The sequence below is a fragment of the Pan paniscus genome, chromosome 11 (genome assembly GCF_029289425.2).
Source record: "Pan paniscus chromosome 11, NHGRI_mPanPan1-v2.0_pri, whole genome shotgun sequence".
Classification (NCBI taxonomy): Eukaryota; Metazoa; Chordata; class Mammalia; order Primates; family Hominidae; genus Pan; species Pan paniscus.
In genome coordinates this window covers 18181397-18209179 of record NC_073260.2, presented here as the reverse complement: position 1 = coordinate 18209179, position 27783 = coordinate 18181397, and the positions used below count along the sequence as shown (strand labels likewise).

Below are 27783 nucleotides of genomic sequence, written 5' to 3'. Positions count from 1 at the left end.
AGCAGCACAGTGAGGGTTCCATAGTTAAACCCACTGAATCTTTCTAGGAGCTTGCAGAGCTAGAAAGTGCCCTCCAGGAGCAGCATGAGGTGAATGCGTCTTTGCAGCAGACCCAGGGAGATCTCAGTGCCTATGAAGCTGAGCTAGAGGCTCGGCTAAACCTAAGGGATGCTGAAGCCAACCAGCTCAAGGAAGAGTTGGAAAAAGTAACAAGACTTACCCAGGTAAGTAGGAGCATGAAGCCAACTGGAAACTGAGTACCCTGTGCCTTAAGATATCATCCTTCTTTTATTTATGTCTTAATTTAAAATTAAGCGTTTTTTCATACAATATATATGGAGTGATGGGAAAGGCAGAATTTTGGAGTCAGACATTGTGAGTGCTAATAACTACCCCTGTGTGAACACGGGCAAATCAGTTCATAGCTCTGAGCCTCCCAGCCTTTTCCTCCTCTGTAAAATGGCTTATGGGGAAGATAAATGAGATAATGGACATGAAAGCATCTGACAGTTGATACTCAATAAATGCTAGTTTTTCCTTCTTAGAACAGGTTTAAGGACTTTTTTTTTTGAGACAGAGTCTTGCTCTGTTGCTAGGCTGGAGTGCAGTGGCATGATGTCGGCTCACTGCAACCTCCGCCTCCCGGGTTCAAGTGATTTTCCTGCCTCAGCCTCCTGAGTAGCTGGGACTACAGGTGCGCGCCACCATGCCTGGCCAATTTTTTGTATGTTAGTGGAGATGGGGTTTCACCATGTTGGTCAGGCTGGTCTACAAACTCCCGACCTCAGGCGATCCACCCACCTCAGCCTCCCAAAGTGCTGGGATTACAGGCATGGGCCACCATACCTGGCCGAGACCTCTTTTAGGTTGATGATAAGTTGTAGTTTGCTGTCTCCTTTTAGGGTTGGTTGAAAGATCCACTAGTTTAAATTATATTTGCAAGTTACAGAAAACATATCCAATAAATATTTATTGATTGGCCATTGAGGGCCAGGTACTGTGGATTCTCTAGGGAAAGCACAGACATGGTCACCATCCTGTGGAGCTGACAGATCTCTGATTGGTAAACTTTAGTCCAGCAGGTGAAACAGGTATGGAAGAAAGAAAGGGACAGGATTCTTTGGCCAAGGAGGAAGTAGTCAGGGAAGACCACCCTACAGAAATGATGTTTCAGCTGATGGCTGATGGATGAGTAGGATTTGGCCACGCAGAGGGGACAGGGTGAAAGGGGTAAAGGTAAGGTATTTGTATTCTAGGCAGAGAGGTGAGGAGAGAGAGCATATAGTACATTTGAAGTGCTGAACGTATGCCTCCAGGATGCCAGGAGCAGGGAGAGGAGTGAGGAAAGAGAATGAGAGGTAAAGGCAGAGAGGCAGGCAGAGGCCAGTTGTAATATATTCTTTATCAGATTAAAAATACAATTTATTAGCCAGATGAGCTGCATCTTCTTTCAGGAAGCCCACCTCAACCTTTCCTTTCTGCCTGCTGAAAATCTGGGCTCAGGACTCTACTTCGGTTTTCCTATAACCTGTGCACAGTAAAGGTATTTATCATGCATATGATGATCATCTGTTTAGATGCTCCTAGATGATCTGTTTGTTTTACCCCAGCTAGACTCAGAGCTCAGTGAATGCCCAAATTGTATCTGTTTGTTTCTGCTTTTTCTGTGCCTGGCATATGAGAAGCGTCAATATGTGCCTATTTGATGAAAATGAAATAAATAAGATATTTTGAATCTCAGGAATGCATGTAAAAATAATTCATATGGTTAGAAAAGGAACTAGAAATATATCTGGTTTATTATAGTAATTATGTATATTTCTTTACTTACGAGATATCAGATCATCACTTGACAGTTGTCAGGATTGTATTTCTCAAGAGTACCGAGTTTTGTAGAAGTATAGTTGACAAGATCAGAGTCTCAGAAATCAGGAGGTTTTAGGAAAACAATTAAAATAACAGTAAATATTTTAAAATAATAATAAATAAAATTTCTAGATGGCATTTTCCTTAATAAATTCTCCTCTTTTCAAGCCAGACTGTACTAGCTTGAAATACACTGTCCTTTGTACTTTGATTGGCTTTTATTTTCTTCTCATAAGTCTTGACAAAATTATTTTAAGAGCCTGGCCTTTTCACCAATTCACTTGGTATTGAAAGGGACATTCCCCCTCCCTCAGCACCAAGACTGCCAGGATTGGTCTTCAAACCACACATTGAGAATATGAAGCATAACAGATCTCCTGTCTCTGATCTGAAGATCTACAGATCTCTGATTGGTAAACTTTAGTTGCATGAACTCACTTGTGATGCTTGATAAATACAGATTCCTTGGCCCCACCCACTCTAGAGATTCTGATCCAGAATCTCTTTTCTGAGATAGAGTTTAGGTGTCTGCATTTTTAACAGACATACCTAGCGTTGATACAGTTTTTTTGAGGACCACAGTTTGAAAAAATACTACTCTAAGGGAAAGGAGAGCAATAATTGTTGGATCACTTGCAGAACTTTTAAAGGTAGGTGCCTCGGCCCACCCCTGAAGATTCTGATTTGGTGTATTTGGGCTGAGCTGATTCTGATGCTTACTCCTTCTTAAGTGTTAATAATAGTTTAAGGATTGTGTGAAAAAATTATCTTTGGTTTTTAAATTTGGGAGTACAAACATAAAATTGAGTTGTAAAACTATAGCCAGCAAGGGATTGTGTGTATATGTAAATTTATTTGTGCCTTTTAAAATCATAAATTATTGCTGTTTTACACTTTCATGTCATTGCTTCCTATGGTGACAGTTAGAACAATCAGCCCTTCAAGCAGAACTTGAGAAGGAAAGGCAAGCCCTCAAGAATGCCCTTGGAAAAGCCCAGTTCTCAGAAGAAAAGGAGCAAGAGAACAGTGAGCTCCATGCAAAACTTAAACACTTGCAGGTAGAGATTTGTTGTTTTAGAATACATTCTTACACAGAACACCCAAAGATGATGATATCTTTAGTCAGGCACTTAGCAACCTGCTCTAACATGTAGTAAGCAACTTGAATTACTAGAAAAAAGAGAATTCTGGGTGGAGCAGCACCATAGCCCCTGTTCTCTTGTGACCATTGTTTTAAGATTATTATTTGTGAATCTCCTTTTGTTTTTATGATGGTGCAAAGAGATAGAGGCAGTGTCAGTAGTAAACAATATACTGTGTAAACTCATGGGCAAAAGCAGTATCTTGCTTTTCTTCTAAAAGCAGATTTGTCACCAGAGCAAACTAAAAGGATCAGATTGGTGCATCCTCTTCCACTGAAATGTCTTTGTAATTATCCAGGAATTTAACTAGAGTGAATTGCAGTGGGATTTCTTATCTGTAAATAGTTTTCACTATCCTCTTCTCGGAAAGGGTGCTATTAAAAATGTCATCATTTTTTAATTGTGGGAATGTATGTCAATATTTTTATAGCTGTTCTCACAGTAATCTGCTGAACAAACTGCAGGAAAAACAGGTGGATAGGATTTTTCAGATAATTAAACTCTCGAAGAAGACAGATGTCTGAACAAACAAGTACCTGAATTATCACTCAGGTCTCCAAATCTGTGAGGTTGGGGGCCTCTTGGCTGGCTGAGATGGTAGCTGTTATCACCAGAAATAAAAGGGCAGAGTTTATGTGGCTTGGAGGAAGGGTTCCAAAAAAAACTACGTAGGGGGATTTGAGAGAAATAAGACTAAACTCACCCAAATGTTCTCTTCCTCTAACACTTCAAATATTTGTTCCTCGAAGTTTAAAGAAATCTAATAACCTGGAATTTAATTTTTACTGCTCTCAGTTCCACTTCTGAAGCAAATATCATAAAAGATATACATGTTTTCCATTACTATGTGAGGTGTGTGTGTATGTTGGGTCTTACTTGAGTTATCATTTTCCATTTTTAGTATAGAAATTTGCATATAACACAAAAACAGAATAGCTTATGACCCTTATTTACCCGTTGCCCAACCTAAACAGTTGTCAACATTCATTGTTTCATTTTGTCCACCTCTTTTGTTGCTGGAATATTTTAAAGAAAAATTTCATACATCTTTCTTTCACCTGCAAATACTTAAGTGTACATCTCTTGCAGAAAAGGACTAATATAATATTCTTCAGGGGGCTTCTCCAAAGTAGAAAGTGAAGTCAACTTTCTAGAATGCTGACACGTGTTGTGGGACTACCTTAGTTAGAACTAGATTCTTTGATTACTTGGCCAACTAACCTCCTGAGTACAAGTTAAACCCACTCTACGTGTCTTTGTCAGAAATCATTTAGTTGCAATGAACCAAAACCTACTCACACTAGCTCAAGAAAGGAGACAGCTTGCTAGGAACCAGAGCTGCTCTGCCTTTCATGTTGATATAGGGGCTCTCTCATTTCTCTTTTTCCATCTCTCCGAGCATTGTATGTGGCCCAGCATAGACCCCAGCCCTGATTTAACATATTTTCAGGTCCAGCATTTATATAGGCTTGCTGTACTGAATCTTGCTTCAAATTATGGAGAGAATGAGAACCTATTTTCTGGCTAGTTGATGTGTTGACTGGCCTCTAGTCAGATGATCTATGGCCAGGATTAGATAGTACTACAGAAAGGGCTGCCTTGGGGCAATGGGCATGGACAGTTTACAGATAAAGAGGACTCCAGATGGAACAGGCACTTGAAAACATGTTAATTGCATTCTAAATTCTTCATTTCAGTTAACATTGTTACACTGAGTTTGAAGTAGATTAATCATACGGAAATTTTAGAAATTTCTTTTTACTTGAAAGAGGCATTGTCTGAATTTAGTTCTGTGGTCTAGATATGTTTGTTAGTTCGTTAGTAGTGAAAATATGCTGGCATGTAATAGATAATCCCTATTTCATCCCCCTCCATAGGATGACAATAATCTGTTAAAACAGCAACTTAAAGATTTCCAGAATCACCTTAACCATGTGGTTGATGGTTTGGTTCGTCCAGAAGAAGTGGCAGCTCGTGTGGATGAGCTAAGAAGAAAACTGAAATTAGGAACTGGGGAAATGAAGTAAGGAAAAAGCAAGACCTCCAAGTCTAGAGTGGGCCTCACAACTTGAGAGTTGTGAGTGTGAGGTTCAATGATAAACTCACCTTTCTAAGTTCTGTTAATGGCAAATTTCTTTTGTAAGGTTCTCCTTATGATGTTTTCATGACTGAGACAAAAGATTGTTTAATTTATTTGTCTGCCACTGATTGTTTTTACATTTTGGATCTTTTTTTTGGTATTTAAGAGTAATTTTTGGTATTTAAGAGTTATTGTTTCTTGAAAGTTAATTATATATGGTCAGGAAGTAGAGCCACATTATACATTTTAAATAGAGAAGAAACATCAAAAGAAAACATAATTATTTCAAATATATGAAATGGGCATTTATTCTTGGAGCAAATATTGTTAGCCTGATATGAGCCTATGTTTTCAGAGTGGCAGCAGTCATTTGATAAGGCAATAATTTGCGCTTAGGAGATGGTCAGTAAATTGCTATAGATTGACACCAGTCCCTCCACACAGCTTTTTACTCTGGAGCTAAAGTTAATAGCATGTTTGCAGCCAGCATCAAAAATTAAGTGTCACATTTATACCATTTTTCCCCCTCCTTACTAGCATCCATAGTCCTTCAGATGTCTTAGGGAAAAGTCTTGCTGATTTACAGAAACAATTCAGTGAAATTCTTGCACGATCCAAGTGGGAAAGAGATGAAGCACAAGTTAGAGAGAGAAAACTCCAAGAAGAAATGGCTCTGCAGCGAGAGAAACTGGCAACTGGACAAGAAGAGTTCAGGCAGGCCTGTGAGAGAGCCCTGGAAGCAAGAGTAAGACAAGGGCAAGAGGCACCTGGAGGGAAGTGTTTGGCAAATATTAATGTTTTTCAGCAAATTACAATGCTTCCTTTGTCATGTAAATACAACATAATTGTTGTTATTTTCACTTACAACAAGTCAAGCTGGGTGTGACTAAAACTCAACCCTGAATGTGGTTATAATGTCAAAGTCAGGCTTGTTTGTGACATTGTGTTTTCCTTGATTTAGAAGCAAAGGCAAGTTATTTTATAACAGGCAGGTAAATAATGCCACATTCCTAGAGTATGGTGTGTTGCCAGAATCTGGTATTTTTTGATGTGATGATTTTAATGAAGAGGCAAACATTCAAATGACTCCTAGAGATCGTTCAAGATAAAACCATTCCTGACAACTCATTAGTAAAAAATTAAGTTACAGCCTGTTGTAAAATGGGTGATAATTCTATAAAAAGTTTTTATTTTGCTTAAAACATATTTTGCCTAAAAATCATTCTTGAAATTGTATTTCTTCACAGATGAATTTTGATAAGAGGCAACATGAAGCAAGAATCCAGCAAATGGAGAATGAAATTCACTATTTGCAAGAAAATCTAAAAAGTATGGAGGAAATCCAAGGCCTTACAGATCTCCAACTTCAGGAAGCTGATGAAGAGAAGGAGAGAATTCTGGCCCAACTCCGAGAGTTAGAGAAAAAGGTAGGGGAGACTTAGAAAATGAGACACATAAGTACCTGCTGCCAGTGTCCTGCCCACTGGCAACTAGGTCAGCTGAGAAGGGTGTGATCTGTAGTCACCTCTGGCTGCATTGCTGGCACAGTGCTGAACCTGACCTAGGTGGGACCTGGATGCATGTCATTGAATCAAGAAGCTAAGACCATGTGTTGTGGTAGATGGAAACAAGAGAATTGAGAATGTAAGGAGTGACTTTCAAGTTAATTAGGTGGTACTTAACAAATGATATTGGGAGGAGTTTGACTCCTTTGAAACCTCTTGTCCAGTTGGACACATCCATGGGAAATTACTTTTAAACTCCTCATCATCCTTTCTAATACCCCTGCCTCTCTTTAATGGCTTTTCTCCATTCCACCTCAACCATCTACTCCCATTGTCACATTCTGGACTTTGTCAAGTTTAAAAATTGCACCCACCTCTGAAATCACAAACTGAAGTGTCTTGCTCTGATCATAACCGCTTATCTTGCTGGTATCCACACACTTAAAATTTGTCAGCCTTATTGAGCTTCCAGTTCATTAGCCTCACCCCCACCTTTGCTATCTGTTAAGCCCTTGTCTTTACTTTCTTACTTGTCCAACTTAAATTTTGTGGTCTACCAACTATAACTTTTTTTTTTTTTTAACAAATATCCTCAAGTTCCTTGCCCTTTTCTACTGTTTTATTTCCCTGACAAAACTGAAGCTCTCTGCTTTCTTTGGGCCTGCACTTCCACTGGTTGTTCCTGGAGAAAAAAGTCACCATCCAGTATTGTGGTGTCATTATAAACTCATAGTTACCAATCTCAAATAGACAATATGACCCTTTTCTGTGGTGAGCTTCCTCTCCCATGCCTCACTGTTTCACACCTTCTCATTCCTCACACCTGCTGTCTGCTTTCTCCCAGCCTCAGTGAATGCCTTGCTTCATCCTTCCCTGAGAACTCTTCAGTTTCCAAGTCCTATTGAATCCATCTCTAAAATGTATCTGGAATATATGTCCTTTTTCCTTCTCTGATGCTAGACCCTTGTGCTGTCATCATCTCTCTTCTGGATGACTACTGTGGCTGTCTGATCGATCTGTCACTTCTACTCATGACCCTGCTCCCCAGAGCAGCCAAGATGCTCTTTCTGAAATGTCAAGTGGCTGTAATCAGTCTCCCCTCCTGTAGCTTCCTTTGTTCTTAGGAGTAAGACCAAAATTCTTAAGCCTATGAGGCCTACATGATTTGCCTCTGTTTAGATCTCTCCATTTCTCACTGTGCTCCTCCTATCATTTTCTCAAAAATGCCAAATTCTTTTGCCACCATCCTATGCCCAGAGCCTGATTCAGTGATTTCAAAGGCAGGTTCATCCATGCCGTGGTGGTAGTGCTAGGAAATGTTTTTCCAATGAATGGATGAAGTTATGACCACTAAGATTCTTGACTAAGAAGACCTAGTCCAAGTTTCTCACAGTTTTGAGATCTATTATTTATTCATTGGATATATGTGGAGTACCTCCTGTGTATCAAGTATTGTTCTAGGCAGCAGTGAACAGAGTCCCTACCCTCCTGGAGCTTACATCTGAATTCATTCCTGCCAAATGATTCATCTGTTTAATTAATGTTTCTTTTATTTTAGAAGAAACTTGAAGATGCCAAATCTCAGGAGCAAGTTTTTGGTTTAGATAAAGAACTGAAGAAACTAAAGAAAGCCGTGGCCACCTCTGATAAGCTAGCCACAGCTGAGCTCACCATTGCCAAAGACCAGCTGAAGTCCCTTCATGGAACTGTTATGAAAATTAACCAGGAGCGAGCAGAGGTGAGTTCACATGTACAGAACAGGTTTCCATCAATGATGCTGCTGTCAAAAAACATGGCAACTTGTATTATTGATCTTGCTATAGACATTGGTTATTTTATAAACCACTGTAAAGTTGTCTGTTTTTCTTAAGACCTAAAGATTATATTCCCCCCATCACAACCCCCAATAATTTATTTTGTGCTGCCATGGATACTGCGTTCTACTGAGCCCTGAAAGGAATCATCAAATAAACATGCTATCCCTACCTTTAAGTGTAAGGATGCTTAGGGAGGTAGCTGTCAATATCTACCTGGACAAGGGTTCCTGAAGGATTGTCATATAATCCCTCTGAATCTCAAATTTTTCATCTCGTGCAGTCATGTGAAAATGTTACTTCATAGTATGACTCCTTACTGAGCTAATGTCTGTTACTGTGCTTTATAGGATGCAAATGCTAATGAGATTAAGACAGCAGATCATAGGACACAAAAATCTAATGATGAGAGCCCAGAGGGACATAATCATGGAAGACGGTAGTAAAAGTAAAAAAGTAAAAAAATTAGCCTTTGTTCTTTCTGATGCCGCACCTTGGGGTTGGGGGCTGGGCAGGCTGCCCAACAATGGGAACAACACAGGAGAAGGTGGGGCTTGGCTGTCCCTTTTCATGGACAGCCTGGTAGGCAATGTGATGAAAGCAGAAGAATCAATCCAAGAGGAAGAAATGAAGAAGACAACCTGTGATAGCAGTGGTGCCTTTCTCATACTTCTGTCCCAGTAGGAGTTGCAGGAAGCAGAGAGGTTCAGCAGAAAGGCAGCACAAGCAGCCAGAGATCTGACCCGAGCAGAAGCTGAGATCGAACTCCTGCAGAATCTCCTCAGGCAGAAAGGGGAGCAGGTCAGTGTTGGTACCCAGAGACCTCCTCTTTCTCAGATTCTTATCAGTTCCTAAAAGACAAAATTACTGTAGGTGATGTCTCAAAGAATTCTGAAGTGCAATCAATAGTTAATAAGTACTTTATCCTCTACTGTGTGCCAGGCTTGGTGCAGTTTCCAAGTAATGCAGTTTCCTCACTGGGAAAGTGTAAATAAATATAGAATCATAATCAAGTTGAAAGGATAAATGTGTTTGGGAAAGAATGAATTCATTGGCAACTTTGTATGTGTAATTTTTTTAAATAGTTTCGACTTGAGATGGAGAAAACAGGTGTAGGTACTGAAGCAAACTCACAGGTCCTAGAAATTGAGAAACTGAATGAGACAATGGAACGACAAAGGACAGAGATTGCAAGGCTGCAGAATGTACTAGACCTCACTGGAAGTGGTAAAGTATTGGGCTTTGATTTTTGGCAGTGGTTTTGTAGTCATAAAATTAAATCATCTCATTTGTTTTTTACCTTTAACTGTTACAAATCAAGTCCATGCTTGATTCAGAGAGCTGTGGTAATTAGCTTAATAAGTAAAATCAAATAAATCAGATAATTTTAAGAGTATTTTCTGTAAGTGTGTTACTGGGGGACTTGGTTGCCAAGATAAGAGTTTCGTATTTGTGGGTGAGCGCAGTGGCTCACGCCTGTGATCCTAGCACTTTGGGAGGCTGAGGTGGGTGGATCGCTTGAGGTCAGGAGTTCGAGACCAGCCTGGCCAACATGGTGACACCCTGTCTCTACTAAAAAATACAAAAATTAGCTGGGCATGGAGGTGGGCACCTGTAAACCCAGCTACTCGGGAAGGTGAGGCAGGAGAATCACTTGAACCTGGGAGGCGGAGGTTGGCAGTGAGCCGAGATTGGGCCACTGCACTCCAGACTGGATGACAGAGTGAGACTCTGTCTCAAAAAAAGAAAAAAAGAGTTTTGTATTTGTAATTTCAAAATAAATAATGTTTACAAATCAGTTTGCCTTTTTTTGACTTACTAAAGGGCAGACTGAAAGTCAGCTTTGAGGAACTGATAAAATTAATTGGCTCTCATAGAATCTCTTTTATATTTTGAGAAAGGAAGTAAATGATTTCCTATCAATTTCATAGAATGACTTTTCTTTACAGACAACAAAGGAGGCTTTGAAAATGTTTTAGAAGAAATTGCTGAACTTCGACGTGAAGTTTCTTATCAGAATGATTACATAAGCAGCATGGCAGATCCTTTCAAAAGACGAGGCTATTGGTACTTTATGCCACCACCACCATCATCAAAAGTAGGAATTCTGTGGTGTTGGGAATGTATACTGAATTTTCTTGAAGAAAGTGTGACATTGTCCCCTTCCCCAAATTTATGAACAGGTACCAAAAACAACATTTCTATGCTAAGCCGTGCATTGAGGTTCGGTAGTGTTTTTAATATTTGAGATGAAAATAGGGCCTTCTTGGGGAAGGTGACAGTTGACTGTTCATACTCGGGTGGTATGTGTTAGGGTTCTTGAATGTGGATGCTCTAAGGAGAAAAGGTGATTTGAGCCCAGAGAGCCTGCTGAAATGGACATAGAATTGTGCAGAGCCTCCGACAGAAAAAAAGGCACCTGGATTTCATGTCCTTTTAACGAACATTCATTCAGTGTTTACTGAAGCCTAGGCCAAGTGCTAGGTAGTGGTGGGGCATCACAATGAATGGTAAAGCCCGTGCTCTCAAAGAGTTCATTGGCCATGCCAGCATAATTGCAAAATGGTGACATACCTATGACAACAGACCTGACCTGTATTCTCTAGTTGCAGAGAGGTATTAAGGATTCATCTGATGGGAAGTTCAGGAAGGAATGCTTCACAAGCAGGGATGTGAAGTCAGCACTTAGCAAGCAGTGAGCGATGGGCTTTTAGGAGGGAGGAAACAGCTCGTATGGAAGAGGAGAGTTATTGGCTTAGCAAAGACAAATAGCTTTGTGGGGCTAGAGGGTTTATAGGAACAGTGTCAGATGAAGCTGAAAAGTAGATTGGGGTCATGCTTTTGTTTTTGTTTTTGTTTTTTGAGACGGAGTCTTGCTGTGTCCCCCAGGCTGGAGTGCAGTGGTGTGATCTCGGCTCCTTGCAACCGCTGCCTCCTGGGTTCAAGCGATTCTCCGGTTTCCGCCTCCTGAGTAGCTGGGATTATAGGCATGCGCCACCACGCCTGGCTAATTTTTAGATTTTTAGTAGAGATGGGGTTTTGCCATGTTGGCCAGGCTGGTCTCAAACTCCTGACCTCAGGTGATCTGCCCACCTTGGCCTCCCAAAGTTCTGGGATTACAGGCGTGAGCCATCACCATGCCCAGCCTGGAGTCATGCTTTTTTAAAAGGGCCTTAGAATCTCTTACACTTAATTATGTAGGCCATAATTATGTAGGCCATGAGAAATGGGTTGTGTACTAAAATGATCAGAGCTGTAGTTTAGGAATAATATTCTGGCTAGTATAGAGTCTATACTTATGGTAGGGTGAGCTTTCGGTGGGGCTCTTTAAACTGATTCAGGTAAAGAGTAGAAGCCAGAGCTAGATCAGTGGAGCTGGGAAAGAGGAGATGAGATTAAAGGATGTTAAAGAGAAATGGTTAGGGCCTGGGGCCTGAATGTGGGAAGTGAGGAGAAGACTGGGGCCTGAATGTTGAAAGTGAGGAGAAGACTATAGGCTGTATTCATCCAAAGCAGAGGGGCCTGGTGCTATCCTGCTAGAATCAGCCGATGAGCAATAGTCAGGGAGAAGCAGCTCAGACACACTAGGTTCTCAGGGCTGTGTAGACTTAACCAGACCCCTGAAGAGCAGAATCTTAGATTCTCCCAGCAATCCTAAAGGAAGCCAACTCCTTGGTACAACCAGAGCTGGAGGTGGAAGCAGTATAAATTAGAGCAAAACATATAAGTCTGAGCTGGGTGAGGGTTTAGAGGATGTACCTACAGACTGAGAAGGAGAAGGAGGGTAGCAGAGTAGAGCTTTAAAGCCATGCCAAGCTCCCAGGACCACAGAAGACTGGTGACCCCAGATTTCTTTGAAGTTCACTGGTTTCCTTTGCCTCAGTTGCTGGGCCATCAAGGATGAGGTTAAAAACAAAACAAAACAAAAAACCACTAGGAAAAATGACTACAGAGAGAACAGAGGCTGACACCCGGGAGTCTGATCACTATGGAGAACTTATTTTCATTTCTCCCTTGGGGAGTTGCTGCATAAAATTAACCCAGTCAAACAGCTAGATAACATGCTTTTTCCATTTTGGTATGGCCAAGGACTTGTGATTTCTAGAAAATTGTACCAAAAGAGAGGATAGGAGATGGATGTTTTAAAATGGCTTTTGAAAGGATAAATAGACATTAATTTGTTTGCTTTCACCACACTTTGAGCCCTTCACTTTCACAGACCAGTCTGATGTGACCCCAGCCATTACCCACATAGCCCTCCTTTCTGCACGGCTTCCCTGACACTGCCATGTCGATCAAGTCCAGAGGGATGTTAATAAGCTGAATTGTGTATGGAACTGCAGTTTATGTGACCATGTAATCACCTCACTTCTGTGAAAAATAAGGATAATGAAAAGAAGCCAAGTTCTTTCTCAACCTTGCTACATCTCAACTTTGCTGTAGACTTTGACGTTTCTTAAAATCAGCCTTTCCATTTATAATAGATGGTGTGCTCTGCTGTCATTTGTTTTAGGTTTCCAGCCATAGTTCCCAGGCCACCAAGGACTCTGGTGTTGGCCTTAAGTACACAGCCTCAACTCCTGTTAGAAAACCACGCCCTGGGCAGCAGGATGGGAAGGAAGGCAGTCAACCTCCCCCTGCCTCAGGATACTGGGTTTATTCTCCCATCAGGAGTGGGTTACATAAACTGTTTCCAAATAGAGGTAAGTCAAATCACATAGGAAAGTTGCGTTTCTCTTGCCCGTTTAAGAACCTTTTACTGATTCTCTGAAACCCCTAAGACACAATCCAGACTCCTTAGCTAGCTCCATGAGGTCTTCTGTGATCTAGTCTTGGCCAGCTACCTCTTGTCGTTGTTTTAAACCCTGTCTGGAATGTCCTTCCTCCTTCCCCTCCCATGGTGATGCCTATTCATCCTTCAGTGAGACCTAGGTCCTGAAACAATGCTCCTAAATGGAGCCTTCTTCCACCCTGCTTCACCCAGGCTGACTAAGCAGCCTCTTTGACTGTACTGGAGCATGGTGTCTTGTGTCCTTGCATCACGGCATTAATCTCATCCTCCTAAAATGAAGTGTTACGGGTCTGTCTTCCAAAGCTCCAGAGGAAGAGTCAGACTTGAGTAAATCTTTTTCACTTATTAGCTGTGTGGTCTTAGGCTAATTATTTAGCTGCTGTGAAACTGTTAATCTGTAAAATGTGAATACTACCTTCTGAGAATTTGTTCATTCAGAAACATTTTTTTTGTTTTTTGTTTTTTTTTTTTGAGAGGGAGTCTCGCTCTGTCACCCAGGCTAGAGTGCAGTGGCACAATCTTGGCTTACTGCAACCTCCGCCTCCTGGAATCAAGCAATTCTCTCTCCTGTTTCAGCCTCCCGAGTAGCTGGGATTACAGGCGTGCACCACCATGCCTGGCTAATTTTTGTATTTTTAGTAGAGATGAGGGTTTCGCCATATTAGACAGGCTGGTCTCGAACTCCTGACCTCAAGTGATCTGCCTGCCTCGGCCTCCCAAAGTGCTGGGATTACAGGCGTGAGCCACCGTATGTGGCCAGGAAGTGCTTATTGACTGCCTGCTGTGTGCTAGGTTCTCTGTTGTCAGTGATCAGCAAACATATTTCCTGGTTTTAGGGCAGATAAGTTAGTAAGCTATCACGTTGGAGAGTGTTACATGTCATGACAGTGGTAAACACTGAGTGCTGTAAGATCTTGTATGTAGCATGAATTAGATACCCAGATGGTCACTTAATAAATTAATGAATAAATTAGCAAATGCAGAAACAAACCAACAGATAAACATAAGAAAAACTCAAGTATCAGCCATAGAAAATACTTTGAATCCATGTTTTGAGCTGCTTTTCAAAAATAGTTTTGACCTTTTTTTCAGAGTTTTATTCTCACATCTGCAGTATCTTGGCTTAAATGCTGCTGTTCTCTACTAAATTTGTTTACCTGGTAAACCATGGGGGTAAAACACTCTTTTGTTGAATAAACTCTTCTGTTTATTTCTTTGAAGATGCAGACAGTGGAGGAGATAGTCAGGAAGAGAGTGAGCTGGATGACCAAGAAGAACCCCCATTTGTGCCTCCTCCTGGATACATGATGTATACTGTGCTTCCTGATGGTTCTCCTGTACCCCAGGGCATGGCCCTGTATGCACCACCTCCTCCCTTGCCAAACAATAGCCGACCTCTCACCCCTGGCACTGTTGTTTATGGCCCACCTCCTGCTGGGGCCCCCATGGTGTATGGGCCTCCACCCCCCAACTTCTCCATCCCCTTCATCCCTATGGGTGTGCTGCATTGCAACGTCCCTGAACACCATAACTTAGTAAGTGGAAAGACATACAACTCTGTTTCCACACTGCTTCCATGGGTGACTGATAAGGTTATATACTTAATGAGTTGACCTATTTATGACTGGATTATATGGCAAAGTGTGTTTGTAAGGCTGATGTTTAGAACTGTGCAAGCATTCTCTTATTAAAATTCTCTTATAAAAGCAGTGGCATGTGCCTATAATCCGAGCTACTCAGGAGACTGAGACAAGAGGATTGCTTGAGCCTAGGAATTCAAGGCCAGCCCCGGTAACAGCAAAAAACAAAAACCAAAAAAACAAAAATACCATGTACAGGAGTTAGGGTCTCAGGCCAGTCTACAAACCTGGGTTAGCCATTTAATAACAAATGTTTTCAGTCCAGAAATTTACCGTTTTTACAAAGCTTATGTATTTTTCTATTGACAAGTGTTATATTAATGTGTATGTATATATTCACTTACTAGTGCCTGTACTTGTACACATACATATATGTATAGTATGAGTGTATACACATGTATGTGCACGTGTATGCACACAGGTATGGACAGCATACAGTAAGGTTTTGGTGGGGATTATCTCTAGGTGGTAGGATTTATTTATTATTTATTTTCATAGTTTATATTTCGGTGGGGATAAGGTTTTGGGGATTATCTCTAGGTGGTGGGATTTATTTATTATTTTCATAGTTTATATTTTATTGTACACAATATTTTGTATTCTGTTTTTCCTACTTAATGTTATAAGCATTTGTCCATGGTTTTACAAATGTTTTTAAACAATATTTTAATGACTGTACAACATTTCTATATTTGTAGGTACTGTAGCTGACTGTAAATTCTTACTGTATCTCTTAGGCTAGATTCTAAGAAATAATTATTTCCTAATTACTAGATTACTTCCTTTTTCTTTTTTTCTTCTTTTTTTTTTTTTTTTTGAGACGGACTTGTTCTCTTTCGCCCAGGCTGGAGTGCGGTGGCGTGATCTTGGCTCACTGCAACCTCCGCCTCCCAGGTTCAGGCAATTCTCCTGCCTCAGCCTCCCAAGTAGCTGGGATTAGAGGCATACGCCACCACGCCTGGCTAATTTTTATATTTTTAGTATAGATGGGGGTTTCACCATGTTGGCCAGGCTGGTCTCGAACTCCTGACCTTGAGTGATTGCCTGCCTGGACCTCCCAAAGTGCTGGGATTACAGGCATGAGTCACTGCGCCCAGCCTCATTAGATTACTTTCTGACTTTTTGGTTCTAAAGAAATAAAATGGAATCTAAGCTCCTCCTTCAGACTCAGAACACCTGGAGTTTTTTCCTTCCTGTCTTGGCAGATTGAGTGGAAGATAAACTAGGACACATATCAAGTCACCAGTCCCATTGTAATAGGTCAGACTAGTTTTAGAGGGTCTGTGTGCATTTACAAGTTTAACTGTAGTAGTCACTCACATTCTTTTGCAGTTTTTCTTGCACATTGTAATTTGTAACAATTTCTTTCTATTCAGCATTTTTCTATAATCTCTTAAACGGGTTCTTTTACTCTCCAAACTTACCTGGCTGTTTATATAGTTTCTCAGGTGCACTTTTATACTTCCCTTCGTTTGCATGTGTTACTTCTTCAGCCTAGGTCTTTCCCCTTCCATTCGTTCTTCAAAACCCAGGCAAAACACCTCTTCCTCTGAGCAGCCTTCTCAGAACTTTTCTCCCATGTGGCCAGAGGAGGGAGAGACTTCTGTCTATCTCTTCTGCTAGACCCCAAACTCTTTGGAGGCAGAGGTTATCCACAAGAGGCTTGGCAAATGTTTCTCAGTCATAGTTGGACTGTTTGAAAAATTAAAGGTTCTATTTGTCCATCAGTTTCATCCGTGACATTTAACTTTTTATACCAAAGTCTTAGAATCTACCATCATTTTTTGGGCCATTGATACCACTTTAACCACAGTTAATTTCAGCTTTTGGCAGGAAAGAGAGGAAACATCCTGTGATGTTTCAGCACTGCATTTTTTTCCCCATCTCATTCAGGAGAATGAAGTTTCTAGATTAGAAGACATAATGCAGCATTTAAAATCAAAGAAGCGGGAAGAAAGGTGGATGAGAGCATCCAAGCGGCAGTCGGAGAAAGAAATGGAAGAACTGCATCATAATATTGATGATCTTTTGCAAGAGAAGAAAAGCTTAGAGTGTGAAGTAGAAGAATTACATAGAACTGTCCAGAAACGTCAACAGCAAAAGTAATTAATATATTTTTTATAATTCAGACAAATACGATATTAGTTCATTAATGCTGTCGAACAGAACTTTCTATAATCTTGGAATGTTCTTGATCTTCTGTCCAAAACAGTAACCACTAGCTCAGTGTGGCTGTTGAGCACTTGAAATGTGGCTGATGGAGCTGAGGAACAGAATTTAATTTCAATTAATTTAATAGCCACATATTGAGTACCATATTGAGCAATACGGGTCTGAGTTCTTTTGGCCAATAATACAAATCAGCTCTTATTGTAGTCCCTCTTGGAGAGTGGTATAACCATTTCCCCTCTCCAGTTACCCTAGCTAAAAATACAGCAGGGGTTCTCAACTCTTTCTTTTCCATTACTCTCCTGTGCTTCCAGTTGGTCTCTAAATCCTGCTGACTCTGCATCCAGAGAGCTCTCAAACTGGTCCCTTTCTGTCGTCTCCCCTTCTCTAGCTTTTAATTAGTCTCATCCTAGCGATTGTAATAGTTTCCACACTGGCCTTCCATGTCTTCTCTCTTGGTCTACGCTGTATCTTGACACACTGCAAATCTGACTGTTCCACTTTCCCATGTGATTCTCAGTTCCATCAGAATATACACGACCCTTCTCCATCTGAAATCCACCCGTCTTTTTCTTTTATCACAGTATTTGGTCTGGCTCACTACTTTCCTGTGGTTTCCTCAAACACCACGTTTTCTCCTGCCTCTACACCTTTGCATGTACTGTCTTCTCCCTGCTGACCCCCTTACCTAACTCCAACTTGTCTTCAAAATAAAGGTCAGAGATCCCCTCTCTTTTTTTTCTCATTAAAAGCCTATTTCTTCTCAGGTGCCCACAATTCAAGGTTAGCAACCTTGGTCATAGCACTGTTCACACAATGTTCTGGGGAGCCCAGGAGCTCCTTGAAGGCAGTAGCTGGACCTCCATCTCTGTGTCCCGGCACCTGTCATAGGGTCACTTAGTGAATGCAGCATCTGTTGATTGGGTTAATTATGCAAAAGCCTATCTTTTGCAGTAGTCCATGAATTATGACAGTTCCCCAGTTTTTGTCATTTAACCCAGACTGGCCCAGACCCCAGGGTGGTAGGGAGGCCTGCAGAGGACACAAGTAAGTAAGACGTGGTCACTGCCATCTAGCAGCAGACATCTGACTAATAGTCCTGGCAAGTGAAAGCAAGGGCCACACCTAAAAGATAGGGGCTAGATGTTTGAAGGTTAGGCAGATGGTTATGTCTGTTATTTTTGTGGGTATACACATTGGGGAATGGAATTTTTTTACTTTGAGGTATTTTGGAGGGACATGATAGGGTGGTAGGATTGCCACTTCTTTTCATAGTTATATAAGTGTAATAAATACTATTCTAGGAAGTTTGGATAACACAAAAATGTCCCAAGAAGAAAGTAAAAATCATATGTATGCCTTCATTTAAAGAGAATCTGTTAAATGTTGAATTTATTTTCATATTTTTCTGTCATGCAGTCATACATAGATAATCTAATTTTCAAATAATTTCATCATGTTAGCCTTAAGATATTGAATTGTGTGTCACAGTTTTTGATGTGTCAAATGTTGTCACCAGAGTTTTACTTCAGCCGAATGGAATAAATCACAAAATCAGGTAGTCTTCAAGGGCAGCCTATGAACTGCCCTTGAAGGATAGTTTTGAGGGAATGGATGAATATTGTGGTAGTGGTTTGCTTTATTTTTATACCTCAAAAGAATAGAAGTATCAACATTTTCTTGGTCAAGTGCTGACAACACAATAATCTTTGTTGTTATATTTAAAAGGGCAAACAATTCCATGTCATGCATTTTACATATTATGCATTTATTGCCAATAGGAATTCCATGTTTAATAAGATGGTAAACCTAGACCTTGAACAAAATCAAATGTAGCAGTCTTTCTTACCTATTCTCATATAAAATTAGAAAATCATTGTAGATCTTTTTAGTAGTTAGGCTACAAGTATCTGTATTGTCTACATTTAACATTTTTTAATGGGTGTATATATTATTTTTTAGGGACTTCATTGATGGAAATGTTGAGAGTCTTATGACTGAACTAGAAATAGAAAAATCACTCAAACATCATGAAGATATTGTAGATGAAATTGAGTGCATTGAGAAGACTCTTCTGAAACGTCGCTCAGAGCTCAGGGAAGCTGACCGACTCCTGGCAGAGGCTGAGAGTGAACTTTCATGCACTAAAGAAAAGGTTTGTCTTCTTGTGGTTTGGGGTGTGAGCTCAGTGTGGGTGAGTCAGCTTACTGTCCACCTGAAGGATTAGAAAGAGAATGTGTGTGATAAGAGGACAGTTGTCCAAGTCAGACAGCCAGGTTCCAGGCTAGACTCTGCTAGTTAAGAAGATGTGAGAATTTGTGCAAGTCATATAAGTCCCCTGGCTTTGCTTTTCTTATCTATAAATTCAGGCTAAGAATACGTAGGCTTTTCGGCATGGATTAAATAAAACAGCGTATTTAAAATTCCTGAAGTTACTTAGTTCCTAGCACACCCCACCTCCTTATCCTGTGTGTATCTTTTATATTTAATTATTTGGGTTCTGCTACCTGTGTTTTTTTAAATAGGTCAATCTTTATATTCTTATTAAGCTACAGTGGACCTCACAAGTATTACTTTGGTCTTCAGGTTGATAATGATACAAAATATTTTTTGGTCAGAGATAATTTTCTTTTTTTTTTTTGAGATGGTGTCTCGCTCTGTCACCCAGGCTGCAGTGGAGTGGCGCAATCTTGGCTCACTGCAACCTCCGCCTCCCGGGTTCAAGCGATTCTCCTGCCTCAGCCTCCTGAGTAGAGACGGGGTTTCACCATGTTGGTCAGGCTGGTTTTGAACTCCTAACCTTGTGATCCTGCCTCAGCTTCCCAAAGTTCTGGGATTACAGGCGTGAGCCACTGCGCCTGGCCCGATAATATTCTTTAGACCACAACACAGAGGGAAGTTGGGGAGAAAAAGGAGTTACCTTTTATTGAGCCACTGCTATGGCTACACATGGCCATTTTGTAAATGTTTCATTTAACCTTCCTGGCAGCCCTGTGTAGATGATGTTAGCTTGGTTTACTGATGTAGCTCAGAGAGGCTCATTACTGGCCCAGAGTCACATAGCCAAGGGCTCTTTTAGTTAGATGAGAATTCCAGGATGAAAAGAGTTCCTTACCCACATGAAACACCTCAGGAACTATTATTTGTATTTTGCTATTTCAACATGAATCTATTAGCAGTCTGTTACCTAGGAACTAAATTATTTATTGAAGAAATTCTGTGAGTAATTAAGAATGGAAAAAGTCCTCTTCTTTTCAGATGAGCTGTTCCTTCTGTTGTCATATGTTGGATTACTGTGAGAGAAAATAGATGTGAGCAGAACTAGAGGAAAAAAAATCACTGGTATAATAATATATAATAAGATATTTTGATAATATATCAAAATATCACTGGTATATTTTGATTATAAATTTTGGTATATTTTGGTTATATATTAATATATATAGGTATAGATATATAAAATCATCAAAAGAAAATGGATGGCAGTGGTAGTAGGCAGAGGTAGTAAGTCAACCAAGGCTGGTAAGTTCTTTCACCTTCATTCTCCCAAAATGACTCAGGGAGGCAGCTTGGTAAGAAGGAGGAGGAGAGAGAAAGTAGTGGTGTTTTGGAAGGAGTGTGCCAGACATGTTAAAACCTGACATAGAAGGAGACAAAAAACTATTTGGTGGCTTTTCTGGAATGCATAGCCAGTTTTGTCCAGTGCTTTGCTGGTGAAACTGACAGAAACAAGCTATCTGAAATGGAAAGACGTATGGTAAAATATGTAGCTCTCTGGGAGCTTGCCAACCCTTTTGCATCCACACAGATATTTAATAGACAAATTTAACATACGGACTCCTCTGGCTTTAGTACAATGGCAGACTTCAGTTTTTTTTTTGGCTGAAGGTGAGTCACTGCTCAACCAAGTGCAAACCACACTCTATTTATTTTTGGAACTTTTGATGTCATTGTTTTAAGCATCTTATGTTAGGCAGAAAAAGAAACCAAGTTGATTAAAAAAAAAATGTGTTTTTACCAAATCTTATATAGGAAGATTTTAAACATTTGCAAAGTATTTAATGTTTGTGTTTGTCAGCCGTAATTACATTATCACCAGATCAATGCATTTTTACTTTGCTTGATAATAACTATAGAGTGCAGCAAGAATTTCTGTGTGGAGGAAATCTTGGTAAAATCACTTCCTTCCCACTTAGTTGAGTAGATAGTTTTAATATTTAAAATGATATAATAGTATTACAGATTATTTTGAAATAAAAAGCATCTTTAGTTCCACTACTTTCAAATGACTGTATTTATTTTTATATAGTCTTTCTGTCTTTGTTGACACATGTAGTTTTACACAGTTGCTCTCACAGTGCTTATACCATTTTAAATTTATTTTTCTCAGCCAACATAATATTAACATTCTTCCGTGTTGCTACATTGTCATCTGATCATTTTAAAGGCTACACAGTATTCCACTTTGTTAATGCATTATCACTTAGCCTATTATTATTTGTCAGGTCTTATATTATTATACATTGAGCATTTTTATATAGTAGTTCTTTGCTTCTGAATTATTTACCGAGAATTAGAGTTACAGTGAATGGACATTTTTATGTCTTTCTGTACCATCTTGTTTTCCAAAAGAGCTGTACTGGTTTACATGGCCAGTAGCTGTGAGTGAGTATTGTAACTGAATGGCTTTTAATGACAGTTTCTTTTCTAGACAAAAAATGCTGTTGAAAAGTTCACTGATGCCAAGAGAAGTTTATTGCAAACTGAGTCAGATGCTGAGGAATTAGAAAGGAGAGCTCAGGAAACTGCTGTTAACCTCGTCAAAGCTGATCAGCAGCTAAGGTAGGTGGATTCCCTAAGCCATTGATGTATACATTGAGATGAATGAAAAGTTTGCTTCTAAGGGGATAATAATTGGTTTATGATAAATAATGCATGGTAAGTCTACAGGACCTGGGGGGAATAAAGCAATGTGCTTTAGATCGCTCCAGGCTGATGCAAAGGATTTGGAGCAGCACAAAATCAAGCAAGAAGAAATCTTGAAAGAAATAAACAAAATTGTAGCAGCAAAAGACTCAGACTTCCAATGTTTAAGCAAGAAGAAGGAAAAACTGACAGAAGAGTAAGTAAGGCTTCTGTAGGGCTACAAGGGGTTTGTGCTGGAAGACAGCTCTGGGGTTCCGAGTCCCTTAGGATCTGCTCTAGTGTTGCTGGTGCTTTGTAGGCTTCAGAAACTACAGAAAGACATAGAGATGGCAGAACGCAATGAGGATCACCACCTGCAGGTCCTTAAAGAATCTGAGGTGCTTCTTCAGGCCAAAAGAGCCGAGCTGGAAAAGCTGAAAAGCCAGGTATGGCAATAGACACCTTGAAAAAACAACTGACACAGCACTTTATGATTATAAAAGTAATACATGTTTAATTGTAGAAAAGAATAAATGCGGCTATGTATTATAGTTGTTAAGCATGAAGTCTGAACTAAATTTGAATCCCAACTCAATACAATATTTTTGAATAAAAAAAGTGAGTCTCAAAACATGGTATACTCTATGAGATCATTTCTGTTAAATGCCTTTATCAACACTTATGGTTGTATTTTTAGTCAATACCAAAGTACAAAAGTGGTCATCTGATAAGGGGGGATTTTGAGTATTTTCTGTTGTCTTCCTTTTGCATATCTGCATGGTCTTCTTTTTTTTTTGTAAACAAATACGTATTGTCTTTAAAATTGCAGCGAATTTTTAATTTTAAAAATGAATACATTTTAAAAATCTCTGACTAACTTCCATCACCAAGGATGTCAAAATGGAATTAGGGTATAAAAATAAAAGTTCTTGGAAAACTGTAACCTGAGGGATAATCATGATTATCATATTGTTGTTCTTACTGTGATCACTGTGATTTGAGTGGTTTTAAGTATGTGAGCTCAAGGTTTTCATTAGGCATTTCACCCTTGCACTCCTTGCCTGGCTTTTCTGACTCTTGGGGGCTAGGATATTAACTCCTGATTTTACCTCACAACTAAATTATCTCCAGGTTAGCACTGAGGGCTGTATGGCCTTTGTCAAACTTACTCTTCCCTTTTCTTTAATACAGGTGACAAGTCAGCAGCAGGAGATGGCTGTCTTGGACAGGCAGTTAGGGCATAAAAAGGAGGAGCTGCATCTACTCCAAGGAAGCATGGTCCAGGCAAAAGCTGACCTCCAGGAAGCTCTGAGACTGGGAGAGACTGAAGTAACTGAGAAGTGCAATCACATTAGGGTGTGTTTTTTATTAGGGTTTTCTGAAGAGTCGTAGGACAGTGCTATAGGTTTACTTTGATGTATTTTCATTGCTTCTCCCCAAATGAAAATATAAATTCCTGAAATCTTGCCTCCTCTGTAAAATCAGTTTGGTGTTGTTACATATCCATGCAGTGGCTGTCATGTGTAGTTCCCCCTCTGTTGTTTTCTGGATATGCTCAAAGTTCTCCTGCCCCTGTACCTTTCTCATACCATTTCTTCTCCAGGAATTCCCTTTCTCCCCTATCACTAGCCAGATCCCACCTGTTTCTCATGGCGCAGCTTCATGCCACCTCCTCTTAGAAAACTTCTGGCCGGGTACAGTGGCTCACATCTGTAATCCCAGCACTTTGGGAGGCCAAGGCAGGCAGATCACGAGGTTAAGAGATTGAGACCATCCTGGCCAACATGGTGAAACCCCATCTCTACTAAAAATACAAAAATTAGCCAGGCATGGTGGCATGCGCCTGTAATCCTAGCTACTCGGGAGACTGAGATAGGAGAATTGCTCGAACTCGGGAGGTGGTTGGTTGCAGTGAGCCGAGATTGCACCACGGCACTCTTGAACCCGGGAGGCGGAGGTTGCAGTGAGCCGAGATCGCGCCACTGCACCCCTGGCTGGTGACAGAGTGAGACTCAATTTCAAAAAAAAAAAAAAGAAAACTTCTCTGACCTTTTTCTTTCTTCTGGAAGAAGGAGTTTCCTTCTTTTGAGTTTAGAAACACTCTATCTGCATGTTTCCTAGGGCATGAAGGCCTAGCCTTTTGTGATCATGTTTATCTTCCCTGCCTTACCACTCAACAAGGTACTAAGCCCCTCCAGAGCAGGAGCCATGTCTCAGTCAGGCTTTTCTCTCTATAGACGTTGCCTTGCTTACAGTAATGTTGCAAATATATTTAGATGAAGAGAATATGTTACTTTCTTCTATTATATAGAAATAGGTTTCTGTAAAATATAATGCTGTTCTTGATATAAAAGGCAAAAATAAGCTTGTTTCCAAATTAGAATTTCCATGATATAAAACAATAAATAACAGAACTTATTTTGAAGTAATTTTCATTTACAGTCACAGGAGGGAATAACTTTTTTTTTTTCAAACACAGGAAGTAAAATCTCTTCTGGAAGAACTGAGTTTTCAGAAAGGAGAACTAAATGTTCAGATTAGTGAAAGAAAAACTCAACTTACACTTATAAAGCAGGAAATTGAAAAAGAGGAAGAAAATCTTCAGGTTGTTTTAAGGCAGATGTCTAAACATAAAACCGGTAAGTTTAAAGGAAAACAATCATACAAAGTTTGAGGTTGGAAATGTCTGTATTACAAGTCACAGAAAAAATAACAAATGGCCAAAAAAACTTTAAAGTTTAACCTTACTGCTAATAAGCAAAGCAAGCAGGTTATAAAAGGAATATGATGTTATTTTCTGCCATTTTAATTGATAAACTTTATTTAAAAGCAAAATAATCATGCTCATTGCTGATCAGAGTGTGCTGAAAGAAGAGCACTCACAGTCTATCATTTGAGGTATAAACTGGAACAATCTCCCAGTGTTTCAAGGCTCTTAAAATTCACACCTGTTGAACTAGTCAGCCCATTTCTACTCCTCCAGAAAGGGCAAGTATGTACATCACAGCAATATTTATAATGACAAAATTTGGAAACAGGCTGGGTGTGGTGGTTCATGCCTATAATCCCAGCTCTTTGGGAGGCTGAGGCAAGAGGATTGCTTGAGCCCAGGAGTTCAAAACTACCTGGGCAATGTATGAGACCCCATCTCTACAAAAATATTCAAAAATTAGCGATGCACATTGATGTGCACCTATAGTCCCAGCTATTCAGAAGGCCAAGCAGGGAGGATCCCTTGAGCTCAGGAGATCAAGGCTGCAGTGAGCTATGATTATGCCACTATGCTTCAGCCTGGGAAACAGAGGAAGACCCTGTTCCACCGCACCCCCCAAAAAATTGGAAACAGATGACCAATTTAAAAGCCATATTTTTAACCTTTAATGACATGCAAACATGCCCATGAGAAGAATGAAAAAAAGTAGGTAAAAAATGAATATGGAGTATAGTCCCAGTTTATTTTAAAATGTGTGAGAGTGTGTGTGTGTGTGTGTGCGCGTGCTCACGCGCACACACATGCATTCTTAGAAGGAAATACATCAAAATGCTATTGTAAAAGTGATTTGGGGTGGTGAAATAGTGGTGGGTTTTCATTTTTTTCTCTTATGCTTTTTTTTGTATTTTCCAGCTTTTCTACAGTAAGCAAGTATCTCTATGATCAGAAAAAAAGTTAATATTTAAATATCTGTATTTCAAAGGCCAAAAAATTGTTATATAAATCTCAGTCTGTATTTCAAAATATTTTTAATTTATTTTGATCAATTTTATATAAAATGCTTTTAGTTGATTCTTTTATGTAGAAGCAAATGCTTTGGAACCAGATCTTTGTTAATTAAATGTTTTTGTTAAAATGTTTGTCTGTTTATTTATTTATATAGAGATGGGATCTTGCTCTGTCAACCAGGCTAGTCTCAAACCCCTGGGCTCAAGCAGTCCTTACACCTCAGCCTGCCAAATGGCTGGGATTACAGGTGCGTGCTGCTGCACCTGGCTTGTTAAAATGTTTTTAACAAATTAAATAGTATTTAACGATACTTTTAGAGAATTTTTTATTAAAAATAAAATTAGCACCATTAATTCAGCTCAACAAAATTTTTAAAATTGTCTTGTATTAGTCAATAGCATTGTTTTCTGTTTCATTTTGTAAATGTTTTCCAAGTTCATTTAATATCATGGACCATGCTTTGTTTCTGTCCCTTAGAACTAAAGAATATTCTGGACATGTTGCAACTTGAAAACCATGAGCTACAAGGTTTGAAGCTACAACATGACCAAAGGGTATCTGAATTAGAGAAGACTCAGGTGGCAGTGCTAGAGGTAATGAACAAAGCCAATGTACCCTTAAGAAACTGAAGTCTTTCTCATTTAAGATGTTTGAGTCCTCTTTTATCTGATTTAGGAGAAACTGGAGTTAGAGAATTTGCAGCAGATATCCCAGCAGCAGAAAGGGGAAATAGAGTGGCAGAAGCAGCTCCTCGAGAGGGATAAACGAGAAATAGAACAAATGACTGCTGAGTCCCGAGCTTTACAATCGTGTGTTGAGTGTTTGAGCAAAGAAAAGGAAGATCTCCAAGAGAAATGTGACATTTGGGAAAAAAAGTTGGCACAAACCAAAAGGTGAGAGCAAGAACAAATAAGCTTGCAGGATCACTTCTTCAGGCCAAAGCATTATAAACACACTATAAAAAATTTGGAAAATAGAGAAAAGGATAAAATACACCACAAACTTAGGTATCATAATACATTTTGCCAGTTGCATTTTTTTGGAGAATTTCCTTCTAGCTTTTTTTTTTTTTTTGCTCAAAAGCATTTTTTTTTAATCTATTTTGTTTTTTTTAAGTAAAATGATACATGCTGGAAATAAATGGAGATATATATCTTGTTCATGGACCAGAAGACAACATTGTTAAAGATTTAGTTCTGTTCAAATTGATCTCTAGATTCAAAACAGTTAACAATTAAAATCTCAATAGCCTTTCCTTGTGGAAATTGACAAGCTGGTTCTAAAATTATATGAACCTAGAATCGAATTATTCTAAGACCTAGAATAGAATTTATACAATTTTTTAGGTATGACACCAAAACAACTTTTAGAAAGTAGAACAAAAATTTAGGACTAACACTACCTGATTTGTAACACTTTTATAAACCTGTAGTAATCAAAACACTGTGGTATTAGTGTAAAGATAAACACATAGATCAATGGAACAGAATAGAAAGTCTAGAAATAAACTGACATATATGTGAACAACTGATTTTGATAAAGATACAAAGGCATCTTTTTCAGTAGAGAAAAGATGGTCTTTTAGAAAAATGTTGGCTGAAACAATTGGATATACAAAACCAAAAAAAGAATCTCAATTCATACCTCACTATGTATAATATATAAATATGAATTTAAAATGAGGCCAGGCACGGTGGCTCATGCCAGTAATCCCAGCATTTTGGGAGGCCGAGGCAGGAGGATCACTTGAGCCCAGGAGTTTGAGACCAGCCTAGGCAACATAGAAAGACCCTGTCTCTGCCAAAAAAAAATAAATAATAAAAATAGCCAGGTTGGGAAGCTGAGGTGGGAGAATTGTTTGAGCCAGGGAGATTGAGGCTGCAGTGAGCCATAATGATACCATTGCACTCCAGCCAGGGTGACAGAGTGAGACCCTGTTTCAAAAAATACATATATACATATTTATTTTATATTTATATATAGGACCATAAACATATATGTAAAACCTAAATATAAAACTTCTAGAAGAAAACATAAAACATAGCAGAAAACTTTTGTGACCTTGGAGTGGGCAAAAATTCTTGGTATGACACCAAAAGCATGATCCATAAAATAATAAATTGATAAAATTAAACTTCAAAATTTAAAA

At 39.4% G+C, this 27783-nt stretch overlaps 1 protein-coding gene across 4 annotated transcripts in view; it reads left to right on the top strand.

Moving 5' to 3' along the window:
* CNTRL (centriolin) overlaps positions 1-27783 on the top strand; it is a 103738-nt gene that overhangs the window by 61842 nt on the left and 14113 nt on the right. For 2 of the 4 annotated variants that reach the window (XM_055117680.2, XM_057298651.2), the window contains 20 exons: positions 48-224; positions 2790-2924; positions 4886-5031; positions 5626-5833; positions 6336-6515; positions 8152-8331; positions 9092-9208; positions 9493-9634; positions 10357-10505; positions 12921-13110; positions 14421-14734; positions 16733-16941; positions 18971-19163; positions 21720-21850; positions 21990-22130; positions 22233-22359; positions 23105-23269; positions 24393-24552; positions 26112-26227; positions 26310-26527. In XM_055117680.2, coding sequence (XP_054973655.1) covers positions 48-224; positions 2790-2924; positions 4886-5031; positions 5626-5833; positions 6336-6515; positions 8152-8331; positions 9092-9208; positions 9493-9634; positions 10357-10505; positions 12921-13110; positions 14421-14734; positions 16733-16941; positions 18971-19163; positions 21720-21850; positions 21990-22130; positions 22233-22359; positions 23105-23269; positions 24393-24552; positions 26112-26227; positions 26310-26527 — 3398 coding nt within the window. Of the gene's footprint in view, positions 1-47; positions 225-2789; positions 2925-4885; positions 5032-5625; positions 5834-6335; positions 6516-8151; positions 8332-9091; positions 9209-9492; positions 9635-10356; positions 10506-12920; positions 13111-14420; positions 14735-16732; positions 16942-18970; positions 19164-21719; positions 21851-21989; positions 22131-22232; positions 22360-23104; positions 23270-24392; positions 24553-25538; positions 25762-25788; positions 25882-26111; positions 26228-26309; positions 26528-27783 lie in introns of those variants that run through there. The other 2 variants (XM_063594243.1, XM_057298652.1) reach the window with 2 other exon arrangements.